Here is a 21,279-nt window from a genome sequence, read left to right as displayed (position 1 = left end):
GTATCAGGACAAGGAAATAAATACTGTAAATTTTCTATCTATTTTCATGGGAAATTGATACTGTTAGTAGATGGAAATTTTTGCCTTTTTTTCAAGGTTTTTGTTGAAATACTTCTGTATAGTACTATTAGTAGTAAATATTAAGACAAAGGTTCTATTGCAAATTCATGCCCATGGGGTTCATTGCAAGTGAACAAAATCAAATGTACGAAGTGATCAATGTGGGCTAATTACAGGTAAATAATCTATATTTTAACATTATAATAAAAGTTTAAGTGATTGAATGTACATACAGTATATAGCATAGGGTTCTAAACCTTCGTTACTATTGCGTGGTTGGACTTCTTCTTTGAAAACATTTGTATATTGAACCTCAGATTTGCTGTTGTTGTTGTGAATTAGCATCGGAAAGGTAACTATGAAAATTATTAAAAGCCACAGAATGTTCAAAGTCAGTGTAAACATGTGAAGATATGCAGTAACACTGGAAACCTTGTGTGCTGAGATGTGGAGCTGCTCTATGTTTTAACGATTGACACAGTTTTTGCTCGAATGATTTTGATTGATTTTTCTAGTCATTCCTAGTACATGTAGGTGTGCATGCTAGGCAATGTTTGTCTTGGGCATAATACAGTAATATGTATTTTACAAATAAACATGAAAAAATATATTTATTTCCTTTTTCATCTTAAGGGAAATTGTAATGTTGCACAGTCATTGAATGGAAGGATTTTCTTAAAAAGCATTTTGGTGTCACTGCTTAGCGATAGTAGATTTTTGCATAATTGAGTATGTTTTAATTCTATTAGAATAAAGTACATTTCAATGAAGATTGAAGACATATTCGTGTAGTACGTTTCTTTCAATTTTGTATTCCTTGCATACACAAATATATCAGGTAAAGGTCATATCAAATGTATTTACGTTTGAAAGCCAGGTTCATGTTCATTCTGCTAGCCAACCTTATCTGTAATTCTGCTGTAGATGAACTGTCAGTGAAACATGACCCTAGGTCAGGGGTCACTAGAGATTGATTACCACTGCCTTTGACCTGTCAATATCTGGGTCAAAAGTCATTAGGAGGGTTATCACTTCATCTGGGCCATTGATGGAAATTACTGTATCTGATTTTAAAAAGGAATGGAGATACTGGTCGGTCAGGGCAAGTACACTTTACTCTTAGGGGGACCTGAAAGGGAATGAAGATACAAGTCGGGGCTAGTACACTTTACTCTTAGGGGGGGCTGAAAGGGAATGGAGATATTGGTGAGGGTTAGCACACTTTACTTTTAGGGGGAACTCAGAAAGGGAATGAAGATAATTGTCAGGGCTAGTACATTTTGCTCTTAGGGGGGGCTGCAATGGATTATATTTGGGATGAAAAGAAAAATGTTACAGCACAGTATTTTTTAAGGGATATAGCAATAGACAATAGACTTTACCCCCTTATCGTTACGGCTTACATGTGTACTGCCTATCCAGTCTTGGTGATTTTAATGTTATTTTTTGGTGATCTCGCAAAGAATCCTGATAAATATCATTAGGTGAATTATTAAACATCAATATTTACTCTATGTCTGAATATTAATACAGTTAGAATAAGTATTAGGTACATGTTGGTTGACCAGTTTTCAAGCATACATGTACTGTACCATTAGAGGAATTCTTTTGCAGAGTGTCTTGTAGTTGTGAAGGCTATAGTGTTGTATTAGAAAGTATGATATAAATTTCAATGCTAGAAACAGCAAAAGTGTACCTTACCTTGACCTTGAAAAACCTAGACTCTTCTATTCAGTTTTTAGTGGAACAGTATACTGTAAATGTTGAAATTTTCACAGCAGTTTGATGTTTGCGGTGACCTCTTTACCGAGAACTTGAAACCACTGCAAAAACGATAGTTCTGTCCTGTCTGCCTACCCCATTTTGTAAACCACAAACTTTAAATCATCAGGAACACTTAATTTTAACCCGAAATTAAATCCTGCAAACGTAAAGTCATTTACAGTACAGGTAGTTTCAATAACTAAATATTTTAATTGCGAATGTTACCCATTGATAGGAATTCAATATGTAATCATGCATTATTTTGTTGTTCTATTTTTGTAATTATGCTGTTTGTTGGATTGTATGTTTGTAAAGTTTTGGTGTACCCAGGGTTTCCTGAAAAGCAGGGAATTAGCCCTGAGTGTAATGCCTGGTTAAATAAATAAATGAAATGAAATAACCTGTTTAATGTGCTATATCCAAGTACACACCTTCATTATGTATTCCCCCCATATCCCATCCCAGTAGAACTGTACCAAACTAATCCACTGGTGGGTACTAGTAGGGAACCCAAGATGAACCTACATGTAATCAATACGGATCGATAAAGGCCAAGGGTTTGGCTTTGTCTCTATGGCTTTTGCTGTATGAGCCTCTAACCACTAGCAGATATATACATAAGGCCTAGGGGAAAACTGTTGTGTTTCCTGTTTCCCTACCCTAGAAAAACCTGCTGACCCTAGTCTATTTTGGGTGGGTAGTGGGGCTGCATGGCTTCCAGTTAGAATTTTTATTCAGCCTGCTTCGTATTGATGTAATAACACTGCTTGTCCTATCTAATGAAGGATACTAGTAGATGTATCTATTATGCACAAAATTAAAGTTTGACAGTGGAAAGACAATTAGTGTCCTCATGCATTTCAGTTTATGTTGTTCAACTGTATTGTAATATGTCCCACTAGAGTTTGGGCCATCCGTAAAAAATTATGAGAAAAAAAGGATAATCTCTACCTACCGACCCTAATTTTTTCAGGACTGAAACAGGAAACACAACATTTTTTCCTAGGCCTAACCACCAGCATATATATATATATATAGCCAAAAGATGCAATTGTCTCAAACTAACACACATATTTCACCGTTAGAGTTGCACCGTTAGGAAATCAGGAAGAATAAAGACAAATCGCAGAGCTGTATAATATATGTTCGTACATACAGTTACAAATTGCTACATATTGTCAAAGTCAGATAGAAGTATCGGTGCACACGTACAATAAAAAAGAAATATATTGCATGCGGCTTCAAACATTGTTTAGTAGATTGTGAATCATCTAAATCATCTACATAATTGTTTGTCAACTCTTTTAGAAATGAGTATTTACTGCATTTTGAAAGGCGAGTGAAATCTGAGTGCTTACACAAGTTAGAGGTAGATTGCAATGTCTCTAAATCAAAACCAATTTTATGGTGTCTCCATAGCCAGGAGTAATTTATCTAGACATAGGAAGTGTCACGACTAACCCTTTGACAATGACTGGGGCCCCGGGGTTACTAGTAAGCATCCCATTTGTCATATAAAGCTTACAAGAAGTGAAGGTATTTTGCCATATTAATTTTATTATATGGATGTCATCTGTGTGCGCGTGAATTTTCGGCAGTTTCAAAAAATAAAAATAAAGTTTTCACAGTTACGATACTCTAAATCATACAAAGCAGCTTCAAAATAAGCAATGCCATGGATTGCAAAAATGAATATTGGAGAACGAATACTGATACCATAGAACAATCCAAGGACGAAGAAGGTATGGAAGAACAAAAATGAAGAAACTATTGTTCGGTATTCTAGACATTCTTTGTGTTCAGTCATTTGTTCAATCTTCCTGACCACTTATTTATTGTCAATGCAGAAACTTTTGCGGTGGTTAAATGTTCACGGTTTTCGCGGCTGCTTCACTGCGAATTTAAAGCCACTGCGAACATTTTTCCATGGCAGTAAGGCACTACAGTGCATGGTGCTACCGTGAACTTAAAACCATCGCGAAAAGTCCTTTAATTTCCCCCTAACGCGAAATTAAATCTCCACCAACCTAAATGCATTTAAAGTAGTTAGATTTCATAATGGAGGCAAGGCAATTTTTGGGGGGGGGTCAAATTTTTTTATTCACACGCTCACATCAGTTTTTGGATTCCCAGAGGATGTCATCCATATAATCAAATTAACATAACCTTATGTCGAGTAGGAAGAAATTACTGCCATAATCTTGTTGTGAAGTGCTCTCAACCGTGAATCATTGAGCCCCACACCAACCTGTTCTAATTAGGTAATGAGCTTGTCAATTATGCATAACAGATGCACTCAGCACATGAAATAAAGTGGGTGAGTAACTCAGTAAGTGACCGCTACTGGTATAATTGGGAATCCATTAGAGGGGCGAGTAGTTATGGGAGTCCAGAACATCACATGTCTATCAGGAGGTCTGATAAAGCAGTTATCCAGTCATCAATCAGATCCGAAACTTTTTGTCAGGTTTTATGTTAGTCGTTTGTCTTACTATTTCGTGAAAGCAGTATTGGGGTATCGAACAGAGAATTGTTTTTGCCTTTGTCTTTGTGTGTTCACAAGATCCTTTGGATGCATTTGTTTGAATTTTGGCTTGTAACTTAGTTGTTGAGGTTCTTATGATGCATGACAATTTTGAGGAACTGTAGCAGTATTTTCAGGTTTAGGAGAATTATAGATGGACACCCCTATCTTGAAGGAGATGTGGTACAGTCTATGGTTCTTGTTTGCCTAGTGTTTGCTTGTGTTATATGAAGCGCTCCAAGCAGAGGTTAGGCTCTAGGTTGTTATACATCAGCTACCTATCACTTATTATAGGTTTCCAGAAAACTGAAAAGGCTGGGCGGTACACCAGGCCTAGCCACCTGGCTTCTTCCTTCGTCAGCCAATCAGAAAAAAGATTAGCAGTGACATAATCAAAAACCAAGTAGATGTAGGGTGATAGGACTATTAATGCAGAAAGTTGTCTATGTTTGAATGTGGTTCAAGTTGTCCTTAAAAATGGCCCTATCTTTTTCACAATGATACACAAAAAGAAGCATGTCTGATTTGATTTCCATGTTGTTTCTGTTGTACAGAGCCAGGACAAGAGAACGGCACTGGAAGAGAACGAAGAGCTACACCACACAGTCGTTAGCCAGCGTGGCATACCAGATCAACTCCCTAGCAACCAACATGCTCCAGATGATGGACATCCAGGCCAACCAGCTACAGAAGATGGAGTCAGGCATCAACCACATCTCTATGGTAACCAAACTTTCTACCTTCTATCAATTATTATAGAACAGTTGATACGTAATATCAGTGTCAGATTGTAGTATGGGTAAGGCCTAGAAAAACTGTTGTGTTTCCTGTTTCCCTACCTACCCTAGAAAAACCTGCTTACCCTACACTTTTTTTGGTGGACAGGGGAGTCCCATAGTTTCCAGTTAGAATTTTTATTCAGCCTGCTTCCTATTGAAGTAAAGACTGCTCATCCTATTTAATGAAAGATAAATGTATCCACAGATTTGTAACCAGAATGCACAAAATTGAAGTTTGACATTAAAGATATAAGTGTTCTCGTGTTTTTACATTGTATTGTATCACTAGAGTTTTAGCCTAAGTTTTTTTTAAAAAGAAGATAATCCCTACCTACCGACCCTTATTATTTCAGGACTGAAATAGGAAACACAACATTTTTTTCCTAGGCCAACTTTTTCCATGCCAAGAGCCATATTCATAACCATATTTCAAGTGCAGTATATTCTATAATCAAACCCACCCAAGAAGACTACTCATGAGACCAAGAAAGTTGTGTCTATGTGGACAGGTGGTTACTGTAGAAGGATTGTGTTAATGTGAAAATTATGTAAGGGGCCACCAATAAGTGGTCACCGTGGCCAGGTGGTCCTTATGTAGAGGTGGTGACTTGTACATGTTTGACGGTATACAACATTTACATACTAACAGTGATTGTGATTATTCTATTTTCCCAGACTGTAGACATTCACAAAGAAAAGGTGGCGAGGAGAGAAATCGGCGTGCTGACGACCAACAAAACAGCGACAAGAACACACAAGATCATGGCGCCGGCGCGGCTCGACCGGCCCGTCAAATACGAGAGAAAACTGATTGACTATTCCCTTCTGGACGATGTCGGACACGGCGTGAAAATCACTCAGTCCAAGACGCCACACAGAGCCTCTCTTAGAGTAGCCACCCCCACCACCCCTCCCGCAATGCAACCCACCAACAAGTCGTCCGACTACAGAACGCCCCAGGTAGTTAGAACCCCGATAGTTCCCAACGAGTACACGCCGTCGCCCGTAAACAACCGGCCAGGGTCGGTCTCGTCGCAGTACCAGAGATCGTCACACGCGAGGTCGATTAGCGCCCCTCCGCCAGTGGCCCCTCCACCCCCGCCAGGGTCTCAGCAGGGAATGGTACAGTCCATGGGTCAGCAGGGGGACATGGCAGCTGTCAATCATGGAGGTGGAGCCCCGCCCCCTCCCCCAGCGCCGCCCCCTATGGTTGGTGCTGGGCAACAGCAGATGAACTACGCCACAGTGCACAGGTGAGTGTAATACCATTAGTCACATCAAGTATGGTAAATCATATCAACACTTAAGTATTTCCATAGATATAAAGATATCATATGCTATATCCACACACAATTAGTAAAGCATTTAACAGTCACATTTCGATCAGTCCTTTGTAAAAAGTATTATTAGTTATAAAGTTGAAATAACCAGAAGCCTACATATGTCACGTGTGATTGAAAGCTTGATGTTAAATGCTTAACTCAATGTGCATGTGTTAAAAAAGTAGCCTGTAAAGTCTAAGTTTATCATGTCAATTATCATCACAGACGAACTTTAATTCCAACATCTAAATATGAAGGACAGAAGATAAATGTAAAAGTTTTTGCAGGGCAACAAAGAAAGAATTGGTAGCATACATTGCAAGTTGATACAGGTTCAACACATTAAGAAATGGGACCTAACAAATTGTGTTTTAAAAGGATTCACCCCTGTATTAAACTTATAACCTTACACTAGTTACAGACACGAGACTCTAGCAATGGGTCAAAAACCCTGCACCATTTTGTCTCAAGGGTAGACCTTTAGAAAAGTAATATTTCTATAATCATTTCAATGAAATGTCTTACAACCTTTCCTATTGGACATCTGAAATTGTCTTCATTCATAGTTAGAGTATAAAAGACCTGTTTCTTCCAGATCTCTTCAGTGTCACTGACGAAGGATAGTGGATTCTATCCGAAACGTCTGACCGTTTCAAAACCATATCCAGTTGCTTGAGTAACTATTTTTGGCGCATTTCAATGAAGTTGATAGTTTTGTACTTGACTGTGTCTCCACAGATCCAGTGGTCGGCGAGGCCAGGTTGACCACAGACCACCTGAGATGACCGCTCCAGGTTACCGGACACTCCCCAACATGCGCCGGTCGAACGTCCCAGCAGAGGATCCAGGTTACAGGTCAGATTTGACTTATACTATCAGCTAGATTTGTTTACTGAAAAGCTACTGTAAATGCAAAAATGTTCATGGTTTTTGCGGTGGCCGCTTCACTGCAAACTCAAAACCACCGCAAATGTTTTTCCATTATCGTTTTTGACTACAGTCTATGGTGCTACAGCGAACTTAAAAACCACTGCGAACCCGCTACTGCGACAGTAAATTTCCGCAAACTTAAATGCATTTACAGTAACCTTCCACTCCTCATGATAAGAATTACAAATACTGGTATAGTTTAAACAAGTGCAGTATAGGCTGCTGTACTTCCGAAAATAGTTTCATCAGGTTGGTAGAATATAGGATAAGGGAGAAATTCTTTGTACACAACCAGTGGGTACTTACATAGCTTACGTTTCGATGTCTCCCAGACACCTTCGTCAGAGCTTCTAACTGGAGTTCTGCTTCTCACCGCTATATGTAGCCGATGTAGGTGGCGCTTTTGCGGTGAGAAAACAATCCCAAACTGCTGTATATGTCTCAATTTTAAGAAAAATCAAAAAGTTCAAAAGTAGCCTGTATATTACTAGTATCTGATGATATTTGGCGCATACAATTAGAAATAATACCAATCATACTAAAACTGCAACGTAAAGAAGAAAAAGAAAGAAAAAGGGTATTTCACATCACAGTCAAAGCCTCAAAAGTTTCACACATTATCAACTTCTGATTATAACAAAATAGATATCTTAGGTCACTTCTAAAAAAGTGATGTTTCTCAGACAAGTGAAAAAAAAGGTATTTAATTTACATTGTATCAACATTGGTAATTCACGAATTGATAATGACTTGTTTATTTTGTTGTTTACAGAATGAATGCAGGGTCACAGGAAGACTCTGGGTATAGGTACGGCTATCGGTAGGTTCCACCAGGGAGGGGCCAGGGGACCTACAACTCCTCTACCCCCCATTCCAGAATGGTTCATTCCAAAATGTCATAGAAATACATCAGTAGTGGAATAGTCCATGTTCAATTAAGGTTGTTTTATGTGGTGATGGTTACCATTTGGTTTGTGTCTTGCCAAAGGAGTTGTGGAGCTCCCCGGTCTCTCCTTGGTTATTTTTGCATGCTTGCCTCTCTAAGGTAGCAGCAATTGTCTTGTAATACCTTTTTAAACTATTACCTTCAAAATGTTTTTATCATTCAAACATCTGCTTGTCTTCTTTGTCCTGCATGTAGATCTGTGTAGCTTTATTACAAAACAACACAAAACGGTAAAAACAAACAAATGCAACAGTTTAACAATTCTTGTGGTTGCATGTTTTCTTTCCATTCTTTATACTGTCTAACTTGGGATTTACTAACTCTTTCTTTGCTCTGGAAGCAAGAATAGGCAGATTATTTACACATCCAAGCAAAAAATGAATACCGGTAATGCTATCTTTGCACTCTATACTTCTAGTATTCTGTGGACTATCAACACTTGCTATCTCTTTTACCTTTTGTACTTTTCTGAGAAATGTCTTGTTGTCATGCCAACAGGACCAGCCAAGGCCCTGGTGGGGAGGAGCCTGGCTATAGGTGAGGGTTTTCCTTCAATTTCACATCAATTCCATTCTTTTGAATTTTCCTACTAGCAAGGTGTCAATCTCTATGGAAGCACTCTTTTTCACTACTGAAACATCAATATTGGAATAGTGCATTTTCGTATACACTGTAAGTTACATCTGAAAAGTGCATCATTGAGTTGAAAAACATGAAGAGCAACTATGTAGTACTGTAAATTCACTTACTTTTGCAGCATTCAGAGGAGGGTTTCACAGTGTTTAAAGTTCACAGTTGAAATGTTTTTGTGATACAGTAGTCATACAAAGGGTACATATTCACTGTGTCATGCATTCATAGTAAATACTGTAAATGTTCACTGTGGTTTTATGTTCTCAGTTTTTGTGTTGCCAATTCACCGCGAACTCAAAACCACCATGAATATTTTTCTATGACAGTAGATGGCGCTACCCCAAACTCAAAACCACCACGAACACCCCACTTTCCCCCCTACCGCAAAAATTAATTCCCTGCACACTTGAATGCATTTACAGTATGTCAAGGCTAAAGTAAAACAATTGCAAATATTTCAGGATGTACAGTTTTGGACAATAGAAAATAAAGCATCATACTTGAGCTCAATAGAGGATGACTTCTTTACCTCCCATTTTGTTCCTACAGAAGGATAAACGCCACCTCTCAGCTCCCCATGGCTAACGGTGGTGTCGGCATGAGGCCTCCTCACATGCAACAAGTCTCACAAGCTTCAAGTAAGTCTGGGGAGAATCGGCAGGTCTTAGTACCATTTCTGTTGGTATTAGTTACCATAGATTGCAATGATCAAGGTATTCATAAGGACTAGTTGTAATAAAATGTGCTTTCTTTTATATTAATAATAGTTTTTTGTTATCTGTGATATTGAAGATTGGGTACTGTAAAAAGGGTCTTTAATTTCTTGTGTCTACAGTGTCTCTCGTATATGATGTACATGTAACGTACCATGAATAGTAGTTTATACCTGATCTTCAATAGTTTGCTTTACAAGTGTATATGTACATGAACTGCCTATGTCATATATATTGGACTATTTCTTCATACATATACAATATTTGAGTAATGAGGACTTGGTTCCATGGGTTAAAGGTCGGAGGTTAAAGTTGCACATTCTCACCTGAGTTGTATGATTTGATTACTGTTGTCACCATGTTTTTGTTTTGCACTTATTTCCACATCTGTCATCTCTCTTCCCCCCACAGCATCAGCCCCTCCACCCCCCTCCCCCACCCCAGGGGGCATGGCACCACCACCCCCTCCCCCTCCACCACCCCCACCTCCTTCAAACATTCCTGCACCCCCTCCCCCACCAACTTCTGCACCCAACCCCCCTCCCCCTCCCCCTGCTCCGTCTTCAAATGCCCCACCCCCTCCTCCTCCTCCTCCACCACCCTCCTCAAACATCCCCCCTCCCCCACCACCCCCTCCACCTGTATCATCATCCATTCCAAACCCCCCACCCCCTCCAACATCAGCCCCTCCCTCCTCCATGTCAGCCCCTCTCCCCCCACCCCCTCCCAGCGCCGCCCCCAACATCCCCCTCACGGGATTCGCCGCACAGAGAGCCAGCCGGTCGGATGGTGAGAGGGCTTGTTCTTTCTTTTCTTTTCACTCCCATGTTTTCTTTGCCTTGATTTTTGGTGTTGTTGATTAATAATTATCAGCTAATCTGCACTTTGTATTTTGTCCAGATGTTTCTCTGTGTTTTTTTTTTCATTTCAAGGTGCACAAAGTATTTAATGTCTGATTTCAATCTAAAACATATTCTAAAGGTTTATTGTCTAGCACACAACCAGAAAAGAAAAGGCTATTGTATGTCTTTGAAAGCTCAATACAAGATCTAAGATTGAAATAGCCTGTCATATTTTCGTTCAAAGCTTAAACATTAAGAGTTTGGAGGAACAAGTCTTCAGTCGTTTACACTTAAGTATGATATTTTGTGCCCTTGACATGGCTTATTTGCATGGGTTGCCGTTTTTTGATTTGATGTTTTTGTTGTTGTTAAAAGGTTTATTTTCTAGTCCAACTCCTCCATGTGCCATCCTTGTTTCCCCGTTATGCCCTAGGTTCTGCCCCCCTTGCAGCACGGATTTCTTGGTTGCAAAAACAGCCCCTTTTTTCTGCCCCTCGCACCCCTCCACACAACGTAGAACGTTCCAGCTACAATCATGATGCACAGCCTGAAGGTGGTGGTTACCTCATGGCTTACTTCCTATTGGTGGTCTTGTTTCTGAACTAACCAATCAGCACATTTTATTCTTTATTGGCTGTTCTTGTTCAGACTAACCAATCAGCACTTTTTCACATAGTTGGCTTGTGTTTAAACCAGCCAATTAGCACCTGTTGCTTGCATCACAGCTCACCTGATTGGTGGATACTTGTTTACATACTTACGTGCCTGTGAATTTGTCTCGCTACTATTGATGTACTTGGTAACAAAGCTAACCATTGAGGACCTGCCCCTAATGTCTGGATGTGGCATGACTACTATTTATCCGAGACCCTTCATCTACACTGAAGTTTTCTTTAACTGTTTGCATGGTTTTAACCAAAAATGACCAGTTGTCTATAAACTAAAATCTGTTGTCTGTGTTTGGAATCAACCAATCTTGTTGATCTTTTGTCATCTCTGGTACATCTGCTTGTACTTTTACAAACTTGCTACTATGCCAAGTACTGGTATAACTTTTGTTTCTGATATACATGTACATGCAGGGTTGGACAAATTTTCTAAAATTCACTTGTCCTATCGGGCAAGTACAAAAAATGACTTGCCGGAACCAACTTTTCTAAACGAATCCAAATGACGTTTTCTATTTATTTTTTTTCCAGCAAGGGAATTCTTTTATTATTGGCTTTATCTTTCTGTGTTGACCAATGCTTGATACCTTGATTGTGAAAAGTGACCAGTAACAAAATCTCGCTCATGGAAAAGTCCATACGGGCAAGTAAGTTAGGACATACGCTTGCCCGATCGGAACTTTCAATTGCCTTGGACAATCGGGCTAATGGACTTGTCCAACCGTGACATGTATATCTTAAAAAGTGAATAACACTTGTCTTTTGACACTTGCTATAAACAGCTACAAGTATATTATCACTATTCTAGTTCTCTGCTAAAGCAGAAATCTAACCACACCCTTTGCACCTACATTTAATGTAGCAATTTTCAAGCCTTGTTCCACACTGTTATACTATGTTCTGCTGTATCATAATTCATATTGACATAAGAAATGTCAGTAGTTGTATGACATAAACTTTTCTACTAACTCGACTTTTCTCACTTTTAACATAGTTGTATGTCCGAGGAAGTTGACAACCACCCTTTCAAAACCCTGCCTAGCACACTAGACTAACTGTTCTCTTCTGAAATTTTTATACCATACATCTCTCTTGTACAAATTAACAAATGTAGCCAAAAGCTGCTCACAAAATGTTCAGAACAGTTCTGTTTGCTGATTGGTCAGCCATCTTGATTACATCATTGCCAGAGGTCACATGATCAGGATAACTCAGTTTCACTGTTTGGCAATTTATTAAAATCACATTTTGAGAACTCGTTTAATATCAAGATGGCAGATCAAAAGTGGTTGTGTGTGTTATGGATGGAAATATATTAATCCATCTCTTTCTATACATAATGTTGAGTCAAGATATATTGATCTCTGGACATAGTTGTGCATGTGTGCCCTCTAGTGCATGCAGCATGAACTGCATGTATTGACTATTGCCTTAGTAACAGTTATTTGTCTGCAGCATATCCTTTTACACAGCAGTCTTTTGATCTTTAGTCGATAAACTTTGTCAAATCCTTGGCTGTAGGGATATGTAGATATTATGCAAAGCAGAATTGAAAATCTTTGTATTATCAACGAAAAAAATTGACATTTTTAGATATGCTTGTATTTTAAGGCAGAAGATAATTTTCTTTGCTTGTCTGCTTTCAGTTTGCTTTTTTGGTATTTGGAGTTCAGCTATTTACATAGAAACGTTTGCATTAACCGTTTCCACTTGTGTCGGACAGTTTCCCCCACCCCTCCTCCACCGCCACCACCCGACATGGAGAACGACATGTTTGATTACGGACACTCCCACACGCCGCCCCCGCCCCCTCCGCTAGGACGCGATAACGACGACAACTGGATGCCTGCACAGTTCTTAGAGAAAGGTCAGTACATCCAAATCTAAGAAACATAGCTAATTACCTTATTTGCCAGCATGCTGTGGCTAAAATAAAATTCATTAGCCCCCTTTGCTTTCCATGTACAGTTAAACCTGTATTAGCAGCCACCTTTGCATAGCAACCACCTGGCCATTGCCTGGCACTATTTGTTGGTCCCTTGGATTTTTCCGATTGATCTAAGCATTTAAGAAATAGTCTATAATGGCCATCTGTCCAATCTGACCACAGCCACACAAGTACTGGTCTCGTAGATACAGAAACACTACCTATTGTGACAATACAGCGGCCATGTGTCACCTTGTGCCGGGTTCGAAGTCATGGTTTTAGAGGATATCGAGTTTCTGACAGGGTCATTTTGGTGGTAGGGGAAGGTACGCTTGCCTTGAACGTTAGAGCGCAAGTTCTTGTGGGCGAATTTACCAACATGACGCACAGAAATATCAGTCATTTTCCGAATCAGTAGATTTGACTTTGTCAGGGTCAGCTGAATTTTGAGACAATCAAGGCAATGTTACTTGGCGAGAAATATCCGTGGGTACTGAAATCATGTGTAACTTTTGCTCGTAGTTAATTGATTTTCTCTATAGTGGCCACCTGTATATATTGGCCGCATTTCTCCAGTCCCTTGAGTGGCTGCTATAGACAGGTTTGACTGTACTGCTTTATGTTTATGTTAAGGTTCGCTTCTATCAGATCCTGTTTTGTTTGAGCATTTTCCCTTGTAACTCTTTATATTTGATTTGGTATTTCTTATAGATTTCAGTCTGGGGAAAAATTGAACGGAAATGTATGGTATATGTATGGAGGGGTACGTGTATGAAGTTGTGCTGTTGTATTCTGTAGAACATGCATCGGTGGTGGTTGCGTTATAGCTGTTAATTGCCTGTTTCCAACATTGTTGCAGTACTTTTTAGGGTGTTCTATACAAGTCTGTTTTCCAGACATTTTAGGATATAGGAGTTTTCTTTTTCACACAGTTAATCTCACCTTAGCTGATGTTTCGATGTCTGTCAGACATCTTCTTCAGAGCTTCAGAGTTCTGCTTCTCGCCACTATATGTAGCCGATGTAGGTGGCGCTTTTGTGGCGAGACCACAATCTCAAACGTGACTGAGTAGCAAACATTTTAGGCTTGCATGTTATTGGCTGCCGTAAGACCTTATTATACACAAAGATATTCCGCACTATAAATAAATTGTGAAAACTCATGTACTGTTCTCACTGTTTATCATTTTTCCCCGCAGTGGTTGCGGTGTACGATTACGAAAGGGAACGAGAGGACGAGCTGTCGTTCAACGAAGGCCAGATCATCTACGTGATCAAGAAGAACGAGGACGGCTGGTACGAGGGCGTCATGAACGGCGCCCACGGACTCTTCCCAGGAAACTACGTGGAACCTTTAGGAACGTAAAGCGTTCGCTAGACCTTCTAGAACAAGTGGGCAGAATTCCCGCGGACAGAATGAGAAGTCTAATCTTTGAGGAATATTGTGGAAAAATGTCCATGGAATGATAAGTGAACAGATTCTCAGGAATTCCCAAGGTTTTCTGCCTGCTTTCGTAGAGATATTTACAGATCAATTATGTTTAACTTAATTAAGAGGATGTGCATATTATGTGAGGAGTGAATTTGAGAAAGTCCATTGACTTGTACAGATTATTGATTCGGCCAGAATTTCATCTTGTTTGTAATCAAACAAATAAAGATAAAGTGTTATTAAGCCCTGTCAGCAGACATCAAATATATGAGTAGTTATATGATACATTCATATTTTCCATGCCAAAAGATTCATTCTTGCAACAGAGAAACAAAGTATTGCTTTTTGTGTTGTAAGATACACAAACTATTTTGGAACTTCAAAGAACATGTTTTCTTAGTTCAATAGATTTTTTTAGAAGTTTGTGGACATTTCTAAGGAATTTCTTCCTCCAAAATGCACTGAGCAAAATAAGTGATTGTTGATGTGGACAGATATTGTATATATATATGACATTGTATATCTATACTGCCATAGCTATTGATATGTCATGGTGCATACGGTGACACTAGTGTCAACTTCTCCTGCTTTGGAGTCATTGTGACGATGATGTCAAATTCGGACACTTTTTGTGCGTGCTTGTGTCTCTTTCCACGTGCTATGGAATTTCTCGGAATTCTGAAAGAAAAGCACCTCTTCCAGCTCTTTTCTACTGAAAAGCAGTCATAGGTCCTAGTCTAGCTTCAGCTGAAAATTTGTGAAGTGGCCCTCAACACTTCTGTGCTAATACCCCCCTCACATGTAGCAAAAATCCATCGAAGGACGAGTCTGCGAGCTCTAAATTACGAAGAGGCATGACCCTGCTGTCGACGAAGAAATGGCAGAGTTCCCCCCTTCCCATCAGGGTCATGCCTCTTCGTAATTTAGAGCTCGCAGACCCGTCGTCCGATCGATTTTCGCTACATGTGACGGGGGTATAAGAAAACTGTATTTGTACATAAAGCACAGTCTTAACAATGACTGAAAGTTGGCATATTCTTAATAAAGAAGAACCCTGACAAGTCTTGTCATTAGTGTGACAATTTTATTGGACAGAAGGCAAAACAACCAACTAAAAGCAATTATATAGACAATAGAAAATTGATTTTAAAACCTTCAAATGGAGGATGTTTTTTAAAATCATTTTCTTTAGTTGTAAGTATATAATGCAAGGCCATGCAGCATAATTGTTCATTACGAATGTATACAGAAATTTGAGAGATAGCAGTCATAATGGTAGAAGAAAATGCCATCTTTCCATTTGTATTTGGGAAATTGAACTGAGACCCAGACCAGGCATATTCTCTATAGGTAGTATACACTAGATACTTGTGTGTATAGATAGGTATATCTACAAGTGTTTATGTCTCTGTATATGTGTAATCCCACCTCTGACACCATGTTATGATTCCAACTTACACATTTGGGCCACTTTGTTCTCAGACTCTTAGATCTGTCAACATACAAGCCATTAATGATAGAAAAAATTGTTGTAAGAGATTTCAAAACTTGAACTGATAGTTGTGTAAAAGTCCCAGTGAAATGAAACACTTCACATGCAGGTAAAACTTTACATTGGAGCTGAAATCTGCTTCCCTAAAGGAAAACTTAACCCCTCAAATCCTGTAACCCATTTGGCACCATATTTGTACTGGTTATGGGGTAAGGTAGTAGGGGGAGGGTTAACTGGTACTGTTTTAAAAGTGCTTTGAAAAGTGTACTGGTCAGTTTTAATGCCAATTTTACACCTGGAGTGTGAACTAAAACCTATCCTTACTGTTACATCTTTTGATATGTTAAAAATTGATACAATCTATCATGGTAAGCTGTGTAACTAAGATACTAGTAATGCAAGCATCATATTATTGCCTAGAAAAATATCTGAAATTGTTTTTGTCATTGTTTTAATGGAATGACGGATGGAATCACATACTGCTACGTTGTTTGATAATTTGTCATTGGCTGGAAATCGTTACATTTGACTTAAAGAGAATCTCTGTGGTAAAATTGATCGAACAGTCCTTTGCCCTTGTCCAAGTTTGTCTGACGATAAGACAATTATCAGAAAGTTTTGTATTAACCATTTCACAAATATGAAATACCGTATAAGGAAATGTTTTGAAGCAGAGGTTACAAGAGTAAGACAAGAAGGGACACTTGAGAAAATATGTTGAACTGATATATGGTAGACAAAGGTAAAATTTGTTTGATTTTTTAAGAAACTATTCTGAAAGTTTGTTAAAAATCTTACCAGGTCCATGGTGTAGTAACTATTTGCAACAATTAACTGGTATATAAAGGTTTAAGGAGATGACTTTTGTAAACAAAAGTGTTATACTATAGAGCTGGCTGTAATATCTTTTTACTTTGTACAAGCACAAAGCTTCCAATGGTTTGGTTCATACTGTCTAATTTCTTTGAAAGTTGTGTTGACTATGGTTTACAGTTGTACATATACATTGTACCTTTGTGTAAGGCTGGTGAGAGAGAGGGGTTATTGTATGAGGTGTAAATCAACTATTATGAGTAATGGTATATCGGTTATGCAGTAGGCCTGGAGAAGAGTACATGTTAGTTTATGTTCTCTGAATATGTGTAATCCCACCTCTTGACACCATGTTATTACTGTACAGAATTGGTGTATTTCCTCTCAATGTGTGCAACGCTGACAGGCTCTGCATAGATGGTTAGTCTTTACAAAAACGACTTTTCTCAGTAGATTTCTACAGAGAGGTTGGCGAAATTGCCATTTTCTACCAATAGCGGTGCTTAGAATCTTTACAAATGAGGAGAGAAGATTTAATACTAAAATAATAGCAATGTTGCATTCTGAAGAATGGGAACTTACACTTATTCTGTGAACAGTGTGCACTCAGAGAAGGATACTACATGTATGTTCTTACCTGGGCCTACGTATGTGACCATTTTAACATGGTATTACCCAATTTATGTTAGGTACGCTCATTGTATGTTTGGAGGTTGGATCATGGCACTTTGTAAACATGCAAGTATGGATAAAGATATGAATTTGCAGACTGTTCTTGTAGTGTTTTTGTATGTCAATATCAGTGTAAGAAATAGCATGCAGTGAAGGTTTTTCACACTTTCTGGAAAGTGTAACTCATGTTACTATTGTCGTACAATCGCAGATTGGGTGCATTTGGGGTAAGTTGTGCATTTTTCGCACAAAATTCAGCAGTATTGTTACCGAAAAGTCTGACTTAGATTTTTTTGGTAGATCGTTCTGTCACAGCCGGCTTGAAAAGTCCATGATAACAAAATCCCATAGCGAAAGTTCCTGCACCGTACGGAAGACTAAAAAATCTTTAAAAAGGTCAAGAATGAACAAAATTTGTGAGGAAATCTAATTAGATTTCAAAGAGGGAAAGCAGAGATCGCCACAAACTGTATTGGAAATCAGTCAAAGCTTAATGCTTTAGAATGTTATATTTGTGCCACACACCCCAGTACGTATAGAACGTTGGGCAGCTTAACACATTTAGATGCCTGACACTTGTCAATTATCATAACATCTCACTCCAAGGTACAAGAACTTTTTTCTTGATTTAACTTCTTTTTTTCAAAACTTATCTATTAAGATTTTGAACAGTTTCAGCCTTGTGAATTCAGAAGAATATGTATGAAATGCAAGATGTGTATAGCAATGAATGAACACCGATTAATCTTCTATGTTTTCCTGACAGTAAAACTAGTCTTATGATGTCACAGAGTAAGGATGGAAATGTTCAAGGATTTGGGAGGGGTTATGGTGGAGGTGAAGCTATGATTTATGCTGATGTTAAATGATATGCAAAACTTTTCAACAAGAAATCGGAAATTGGGCTCTACCATTTTACAAAGTTATAGGGGTGCCGGTAAGAAATTTTGTACTAAGGTAAAGTGGTGGTGACTTCTATAGCATTGTGCATTTTGTACATGTTGAACTCCACATTAAAACTCGACACTTTCGCCTGAAGTGTGATGACTGGCACTAATCAGTGCAGTAACTAAAATTATAACAAATTGCACTGAGATAATCGTATACGTAGTCAGCCACCAGGACCCAGAGTGTGGCCTCCCAGGTCGGGCCACTCCAACCACGTACTTGAGACTAGTATTGTGTACTACACAAGAGCGAGTGAAATGTACACCCATAGATCGGACCAAAAACAATAGTGTAGAATGACGCTTCAACTTGGGAGCGAAAACTTCCTGTACTACACAAGAGCGAGTGAAATGTACACCCATAGATCGGACCAAAAACAATAGTGTAGAATGACGCTTCAACTTGGGAGCGAAAACTTCCTTGTCGTCATACCCACAGTTGACAGCGTTTCCTTTTAGCCTGTCAGGAAGCATTTTAACGTCATGGCGTCGTCTTTTCCCTGCCTCTTAACGTTCCTTGTGACGTTTGTGTTCTTGAGCTCTGCCCAGTCCGTCTGTAAACCACCGTCAGACGAGAAATGTGTGTGCAACTGTGGGAATACAGTGCTGAATTGTGGGAACGAGAACGCTCTCAAAGCAGAGTTGGAGCAGATGAAAATCGCCATGGACCAACTCTCACAGAAGATAGCTGATTGGCCTAAAGGTAAGCAGTTGTAACAGTGGGGGTAACCATGCCAAACGCCTGTCAGGCTTTTGGCTTGATCAGTTACGTTGCTAGTGTTGTGATCTGACGGCCCGGGTTCGATTCCCGGGAGTCAGGATATTTGTATATATTGTTTCTTTCTGTTCTACTCGCCCCTCTAGTTGTTTCACTGGTTCCCACACCGGCCCTGATGGTTAGCAGGCTGGAGATGTGCCTGCCCACAGGGATATCGACTCGGAGATTCGAGGACGAATCTTGAAAAGAAAAGGGGGAGTAGTGTAACAGTGGGGGTTCAAGTAGCGCTAACTGACCATGCCAAACGCCTGTCAGGCCTTTGGCTCGATCAGTTACGTTGCTAGTGTTGTGATCTGACGGCCCGGCTTCGATTCCAGGGAGTCAGGATATTTGTATATATAGTCCATGGGCCCGGACGAATTTTTGTACCACCGAGAGGGACCAGAGCTACGATGGATTTTTTGAATCTGCAATAACCAAAGTTTATTCTTATTTATAATAACAAGATTTTATGTACAGCTTTCTTATTGTAATCACGTGACCAAATGACGTCATTAGAATAAACATCGCTTTGGGGGGCTAAGTACAAAAGGCTGGGACAAATTAACAAACATCAACAATTTTCTGTGAAAATTGGTTTATAGACAAAACATGCCTTGGGAAACACAAAATAAGCAATATTTTGTAAACATTCTGCATTTTTAGGAAGTTATGAGTCTTTTAATGTAATTCATTTAATACTCATATCTCCGGATAGAATTGGCGGATTTTGCTCATTCAAAGACCAAAATGCTACAAATAGTACGACTGATAAGAAAAATACATCAAACAAGGCCCCTTAGGTAGCGTTATTAAATGCCTAGTTTTGGAATAAAGTCTGTTCAATTCATATGCAAAAAATATCGACAAAATCAGACTTTAAGGACTCATAACTTTCTACAAATATAAAATATCGACAAGAGAGCAATTGTACTGTGATCCCCAAAGAAATTTTCACCTTTGAATCAATTTTTATTGAAAAATATTGATGTTTGATATTTCTGTTGAGTCCCTTTCAGCATAGTGTCAGTCGCTGAGATCCGTTTCGATGACGTCACTTGGTCACGTGATCATAACCGGAAAGCTGTACATAAAAGTTTTCTTTTATGGATTAAAATAAACTTTGGTTATTGCAGATTCAAAAAATGCATGATAGCTCTGGTCCCTCTCGGTGGTACAAATATCGTCAATTTTGGGTCCTGGCCCATGGACTAATATGGTTTCTTTCTGTTCTACTCGCCCCTCTTGTCGTGTCACTGCCTTGTGGTTTGATGATATGTCTAAATAACATTCAGAGGTTACCTAGAAGATCTACAACCTTATGATTATTATAACAGTAAGAATATAAACGTTAACTGTACCATCTACCTCAGCTGAAGCAAACGACACAGAAGCCGACAAGCCCCAAGACTGTCAGGACATCCTCGACAACGACGAGACCACGCCCAGCGGCGTGTACATGGTTTATCCACGGGACAACCTGGGCGGCTTCCTGGTCTTCTGTGATATGGACACTGACGGCGGCGGCTGGACGGTAAGTCTGGTCATTTCACTATTAACTAGAGTTCCACGAACACATACCTTCGCCAAATAAACCAGGTTTGTTATGTAGAATGATGTCTGTAGACATAAACTGAAGTGTTAGAGTCCATTCCAAGACACCATGAGGGTTTTTAGGCGACATTTATAATTAGTCTGAATTATTTTGAATAAAAGAATATCTGAGCCACAATGATTAAATTCTTTTCAAAAAATTGACTAAGAAAATACTCATCTATTTGAATTCCTTTGAATATTTTAGAAACATTTTGAAAGTAACTGTACAATAATATCTTTATTTAGAATAATTGTGAAACCACTGTGTGATTATTTCACATTTACAAATATTTACAAATATTTGTAAACTTTGCCAAATGGTAAAATTAGTTTATTGCCCCCATAAAAGTAAGCCCTATTGTTGCATCTGTATATTTTTAGATTTCACTGCTGGGCAGTGGTGGATCCTTTGTGGTGGCACCCAACCATACTTGCAAGGATGTGTGAATTGCTATCTCCCAGC

General features: G+C 39.1%; 2 protein-coding genes across 3 annotated transcripts in view; both read left to right on the top strand.

The window, feature by feature from the left end:
• The window catches only part of LOC118403324 (abl interactor 2-like), a 29,831-nt gene extending 14,457 nt beyond the window's left edge, over positions 1-15,374 (top strand). The window contains 9 exon segments of the mRNA XM_035802026.1: positions 4,903-4,932; positions 4,934-5,071; positions 5,803-6,380; positions 7,188-7,304; positions 8,152-8,199; positions 8,824-8,862; positions 9,508-9,596; positions 12,905-13,048; positions 14,307-15,374. Of these exon segments, the coding sequence (XP_035657919.1) occupies positions 4,903-4,932; positions 4,934-5,071; positions 5,803-6,380; positions 7,188-7,304; positions 8,152-8,199; positions 8,824-8,862; positions 9,508-9,596; positions 12,905-13,048; positions 14,307-14,473 (1,350 nt within the window). The 3' untranslated portion in view covers positions 14,474-15,374.
• Positions 15,375-18,881: 3,507 nt separating this feature from the next.
• The window catches only part of LOC118403339 (microfibril-associated glycoprotein 4-like), a 6,503-nt gene continuing 4,105 nt past the window's right edge, over positions 18,882-21,279 (top strand). Inside the window, exons 1-2 of one of the 2 annotated variants that reach the window (XM_035802045.1) lie at positions 18,882-19,166; positions 20,594-20,754. In XM_035802045.1, coding sequence (XP_035657938.1) covers positions 18,947-19,166; positions 20,594-20,754 — 381 coding nt within the window. In that variant the 5' untranslated portion in view covers positions 18,882-18,946. The remainder of the gene's footprint in view (positions 19,167-20,593; positions 20,755-21,279) is intronic. The other variant, XM_035802044.1, reaches the window with a different exon arrangement.

The sequence above is a fragment of the Branchiostoma floridae genome, chromosome 16 (genome assembly GCF_000003815.2).
Source record: "Branchiostoma floridae strain S238N-H82 chromosome 16, Bfl_VNyyK, whole genome shotgun sequence".
Taxonomy (NCBI): Eukaryota; Metazoa; Chordata; class Leptocardii; order Amphioxiformes; family Branchiostomatidae; genus Branchiostoma; species Branchiostoma floridae.
The sequence above is the reverse complement of the archived record's forward strand: the minus strand, read 5'-3'. Positions and strand labels throughout refer to the sequence as shown.